The following is a 5,908-nucleotide window of genomic DNA, read 5'->3' as shown; positions in this document are numbered from 1 at the left end:
AAAGGCCCTCCACGTGGCCGGTCCACCTTTAGTCCCGGTTGGTAACACCAACCGGTACTAAAGGAAATTTTCTGATTTTTTTTGAATTTTTTTTGAATTTTTTTTTGAATTTTTTTATTTTCAAATTTCTGAATTATTTTAACCTCTAATCTCTAATCACCCCTCATCACTGCTCAATTTAGGGCCAGTTCTTTTCGGCGATTCTCCCAGAATCGCCCCCCTCCCCAGCTTCTCCCAGAATCGCCACTCCATATTTTTTTACAATCCTATTTAGTTAAGGTCTAATTAGCTAGGATTGTAAAAAACATATGGAGTGATGATTCTGGGAGAAGCTAGGGAGGGGGGTGATTCTGGTAGAATCGCCCAAAAGAACTGGCCCTTAATCTCTAATCACCCCTCATCATTCCAAATCATCTAACTTTTCGGACGGTCACCCATCCTCCCACTCCCCCAGCCTGAGCACGCTTAACTTCCGGGTTCTATTCTCCCTCGTTTCCAAGTCTGCACTCGTTGTTTTCCTAACAATAGTAAGATGTCAATCCTATTAACCCTCAGGAGTTTAGCTTGAGCATGAAGTCACACATTTCACTGTTTGAGTTTGAAACTATTGTTCTAAAAAAACAATAATTTTTTAGTAACACTAATATTTCTTGAATAAGTAGTTTGACCATTGTTTGACCACAGTTTGACCATAGTTTGACCAGATTTGACCAAAATTCAAAAAAACTAAAATAATTATTTAATAACACTAATATTCTTGAATAATTATTTAGTAACACTAATACTTCTTGAATAAGTAGTTTGATCATAGTTTGACCAGATTTAATGAAAATTTTTAAAAACTGAAACTTGAGCATAACTTTTTTTCCTTTTGGAATTTGAGGATTTCTACAAATTTGCAAACAGGCCGTAGGCGGTCTCCATCGGATGTAACTTTTCGAGTAGATGATTTTTCATATAAAAAACTTTTTAATTTGAGTTCGTATGCAAAAGTTATGCCCATTTTACAAATTCCAGAGAGATTTTGTAAATAAAGTCGAAATTCATATTTGTAAATTTTTCCCAACAACTAGACCACATATCACATGGGAAACTTATTTTATTTTATTTTTTCTAACATTTTCATCATTTTCTTTTGTTTTTTCTAAAACTGAAAAGGCGGTCCAGCGGGGAGAGAATTTGAAAATGGGACCTTTAGTACCGGTTCGTGCCATGAACCGGTACTAATGCCTCAAAGCCCATTAGTCCCAGTTGGTGGCACCAACCGGAACTAAAGGTCTAACCTTTAGTACCGGTCAGGTGAACTGGGACTAATGCCTTAGCCGCACGAACCGGGGTAAATGCACCCATTGGTCCCGGTTCTGGACTGAACCGGGACTAATGGGCTTACCCGGCCTGGACCAAAGCCCCCTTTTCTACTAGTGTTTCATTGCTCTAGAAATTTGAGTAGTCAACTAGGTTGAAGGAAAATTGCATCTGTTGCTTAATGACACGGCAGTTCAGCAGCTGGAGCGACGTGAGCACATCTGCAAGTTAGTAGCCGCTCACAACCATGCATGTGCTCTTGGAGTCAGTTTGTGTACACATTTGTTTTACCTAGGAACGCCACACTCAGTGAAGATGCGGCCTAGACGTGCAAGTGTCATGTATACCTGTGTTAGTTAGCTAGATTGCATGAAGGTTGTTAGAGTCAACTGAAAGAATGCATGCTGTTTTGGATGAGTCTTTGTTATTAGGCTGTGAGAACAAAGGAATAAGAAAAACGCAGGTGTGTGCGTCCACAAAACAAAACTATTCTTATACACTATGTTGTTTAAGCTCGTGTATGTGTCTTTCTTGGGGCAGCCCCAACACAGAGATTGCTTCTTCATTATTTGTAAAAATTAGACTAGCATATAAAATGTTAATTAGAAGAGTTAAGATTTAATTGAAGCTCGTGGTTTTACATGATAAAACGACCATTTAGTAAATGAGTTACGGAATTTTAGATACATAAATTATATGAAACGAATGTTTCCTCGGTGTGGTTCCCTGGCACCGCGTAACGATGTGCATATGACATACTTCCTCCGGTTCTTTTTACTCTGTATATAAGAATTGTCTGAAGTCAAACTTCATAAAATTTGACCATATTTCTATTAAAAAAAATCAACGTCTACCATGCTAAAATTATACAATATGAAAATTTAAGTCATGACATCTACTGATATTGATTTCATATTGTGAATGTTGGTATTTTTTTTCTATAAAGTTGGTCAAACTTTACGAGGCTTGACTTTAGAAAAATCTTATATGCGAACTAAAATGGACCGGAGGGAGTGCATGACTATTTGTTCATGGATAGCAAGGTCAGCTCTATTGCTAATATTGTGCTAACACATTATAGACTGTCTATTTTAAAACAAACAGATGAGATCGCTGAGATGCGCAAACAATGTTTGCAGACTGTTTCCACATTTACAGGAACCGTGCCCAAAACCATTCAACAATGGTCACCTTAAGGCATATTTTCCTATTTTCTCTCTTGCTCTCCCCATCTCGCTTCGTCCCGAGTAGCACCATTGTCGGCATCACTACTATAGGAACCCATTACTAGCCAAAAGACTAAAGACTGAAAAGTCGATCGATCTGGTCAAGATCTTATAGCATTGTGTCGGATCTAAGCGAGCCGCACCGCCTTCCAAACAAAGGAGAGGACGAGATGAGCTAAAAAGGGACACACATACAAATCCAATGAACGACAACTTGACTACTTTTGTTCGGGGGAGAAGTCACCATGCACACAACCAGGAAAAGAAACTGAGATGTAGAGAGCAGGTAGTGGAGTTAGATAGCTGAGCACATGGATTAGAAACGAGACACAGTTTGAGCGAGATGGGGGGCATCGGCTGTGGGATGGGAACGACGACGTCCCAGGCAGATGCGGCGGTTTGGTGGTCGACGATCCGAGGAATAGAGAGGAGGAGGCGGGTGAGAGGTTGGAGGAGGCAACAGATTTGAGGGAGTGTAGCTGACGGCGATGAATTTGGAGTGCAGTCGGCCGCCAACAACAATCTAGGTATTCACAAATGTCTCTGGAAAGAATCCAGTGAGATTGAGACTGATTGGGGATTTTTTTTCACTCTAGGCTTGACCACATGGTTGGTCAAAAAATTGCTAAGTCGTTGGGCATTTTGGCACATGTAGCTGAATCCATGGTGCGAAAAATGAACGACGCACAACTATAGGGTTATTCCTATGAGTTTTTTGTCAGTGCACAGGATAACTAATGTATTACCGACGTGTGGGTTTGAAATACATGTCAATTTCCCTGTGTGCTGGCGCCAACCAACAGAAAAAATGAACGATACACAATTTTTTTTAGTTACTGGTTGTGATGCATGATTGCATGTTTTGATGAATCCTTTTCAAATGCATGGTTGTATGTTGTGATGCTTCATTTTCTATTCATGGTGAAAATCGAGGTGGCATAATTGCATATTAAGATAAATAGAAATATTGGGATCACTTTTTCTCTCTTGGGTACTCCCTTCATTTTTATTTTTATAGTTTGCATATTGACTTTGACTGAAGTCAGATTTTATAAAGTTTAATCAAGTTTATAAAATAATATGAATATTTACAATAACAAATATTATATAATGTGTAAATATATTTAAGGATAAATCTATCTTTTAATTTATTAAAATTTAACTTCAGATAAAAGCTAATACTATATGAAGTAAATAAAAACGGTGGATGTATTGTGCGCCATTCCTCCTCGCCTTTCAACCCAACATTTTCATTTAAAATCCTCCCGCCGTACCGACGACATTTCACCGCCCATTTCCCAACTTTTTCCCCATCCATCCATCCCGTCACATCACCTTTCACCTCCCACTGTCTCCTTCCCGGCCCATTCACCAGCCACCCCTCCTTCATTCTCTTCAAGAGCTGGCTAGGTAGCCAGCCACCATTAATACTCACCCCCAAGCTTCGCTTGCTCAGCCCTCCCATTCCCCTCTTTCATCGGCGTCGCAGGATCCCAGCATGTAGCTGCAGCTCCCGGCCATATCCCACACCGGTTACTTAGTTGTGGTTTCGGATAGTGATATCTCGATCGATCTTGGGGGTGAGATTCGTTCTCCGCTACAGTCCTACCTAGCTGCGTATCTCCTGTTCTTCACAAGCTCCGGAGACAGAAGCAGCTAGCAAAGTGAGTTGAGGTGAGGTGAATGCGAGCTGCTCTTGCACTCTCGTCTCGGATAGAGTAGAGCACTATTTATAGTGGAGATACTACCACTCTCTCTCAACTTGTTCCATAGGACCACCGCTCCACGGCTCCCCAAGAAGTGTCTGCGTGCGCGCGCTAAGTCCTAAATAGATCTCCCATTCTTCTTCTCCTCGCCCTCGCTGGATCGTTTGGTGCTTACTGAATACTGACCAGCTGCATGGTTTGATTTGTTGCCAGATCAATGGACTTGGTACCACAGCCCGACAGCCCGCACTCGGACGGCAGCGGCGGCGCGACGTCAGGGGCTTCGTCGGCGGTGTCGTCGCTGTCGCCAGGGGGCGCGGTCTCGCCGTCGCCAAGCAGGTATGAGTCGCAGAAGCGGCGGGACTGGAACACGTTCGGGCAGTACCTCCGGAACCACCGCCCCCCGCTGTCGCTGGCGCGGTGCAGCGGCGCGCACGTGCTGGAGTTCCTGCGCTACCTCGACCAGTTCGGCAAGACCAAGGTGCACGCCGCCGGGTGCCCATTCTTCGGCCACCCCGTGCCGCCGGCGCCATGCCCTTGTCCGCTCCGGCAGGCGTGGGGCAGCCTCGACGCACTCGTCGGCCGCCTCCGTGCTGCCTATGAGGAGAACGGCGGACGACCCGAGAACAACCCCTTCGGCGCCAGGGCCGTGCGGCTCTACCTCCGCGAGGTCCGCGAGCACCAGTCACGCGCACGCGGAGTTAGCTACGACAAGAAGAAGCGCAGGAAGCCGCCCCACCCCCCCGGCTCCGGCGACATCCCCTCCCACGAAGGCAACAGCAACGGCCACCACCAGTACCACCAGATGCCCCCGCCGCCTCCCGGCGCCGCAGCGTGAGCTGGTGACCGCCGTCCGCCGGAGCTAGCTAGCTGCAACGACTTTCCCTACGTATCCTATGTACTCCCACCATGTCTCCAGCTAGCCACCGAGCTCTTGCTTACTATAAGCCCCTAGCTAGCTAGTCTCCTCCTACTAGTGCAAGCGCGGATTAAATTCCTCCATGAATCCATGCTTGCTACCCCTACTAGTCTAGTACTACTCTTGTCCGGATCATTTCCAAACTTTGATCATATGATATGATCCCTACTATTTGTTCGCTGGTATTTTCCCCACCCTCTACTACTCTGCGTTGTTTGTGATGAACATGAACTGATGTTGTGTTTAGCGAACTAGCTAGCTCCATGGCTCGATTTAATCCTCTACGTAATCGATTTGGTACAATTAATTAGTTTAGTCCTCTTGTAACCTCTCGCATCTTGTTTTTGATCTATCTCTTGGTATTGCAATTGATGAGCAATGTGATGTCCTGTTGCATCTTGTGAGGGGGTACGGTGTGGTCGTGGAGTCATGTCAGTGTGTGTCGTCCAGGTCCAGTTGGGGAATCTAACGTACTGTTCTCCCTGGGGAGGGGAGGGGTCACGGACGGGCGATGGACATGATACGACGCCTCTTTTAGGGCGCTTTTGCATTGCTTTTTATGGTAATAATAGTACTCCTAATACCACAAGTAGCTAGGCTAGGCTATCTTGACCACCTCTGCCATGCAGCGTCTCTGTCAGGCTAAAACAGCTGAATTGGAATGTATACAGAAATGGTAGCAGCCTAGGTACGCCCTACCTAGCTTGTTTCAGCTTTGCACCCATCGTACTGATGTACATGCAGCACTTGAA

The 5,908-nt window shown here is 44.8% G+C and overlaps 1 protein-coding gene across 2 annotated transcripts; it reads left to right on the top strand.

Annotated features, from left to right (window-relative positions):
• Nucleotides 1-3,840: 3,840 nt before the first annotated feature.
• LOC125531435 (protein G1-like5) lies at nt 3,841-5,488 on the top strand. 2 transcript variants are annotated; one of them, XM_048695904.1, is made up of 2 exons: nt 3,841-4,195; nt 4,451-5,488. In XM_048695904.1, the coding sequence occupies exon 2, from the start codon at nt 4,455-4,457 to the stop codon at nt 5,073-5,075; it is 621 nt and encodes a 206-aa protein (XP_048551861.1). In that variant the 5' UTR covers nt 3,841-4,195; nt 4,451-4,454; the 3' UTR covers nt 5,076-5,488. The 2 variants fall into 2 exon arrangements, with proteins under 2 accessions (XP_048551861.1, XP_048551820.1); XM_048695863.1 differs by having other exon boundaries at nt 3,843-4,205; nt 4,451-5,486.
• The last annotated feature ends 420 nt before the right edge of the window (nt 5,489-5,908 follow it).

This window comes from Triticum urartu, chromosome 1, assembly GCF_003073215.2.
Source record: "Triticum urartu cultivar G1812 chromosome 1, Tu2.1, whole genome shotgun sequence".
In the NCBI taxonomy this organism is placed as follows: Eukaryota; Viridiplantae; Streptophyta; class Magnoliopsida; order Poales; family Poaceae; genus Triticum; species Triticum urartu.
The sequence above is the reverse complement of the archived record's forward strand: the minus strand, read 5'-3'. Positions and strand labels throughout refer to the sequence as shown.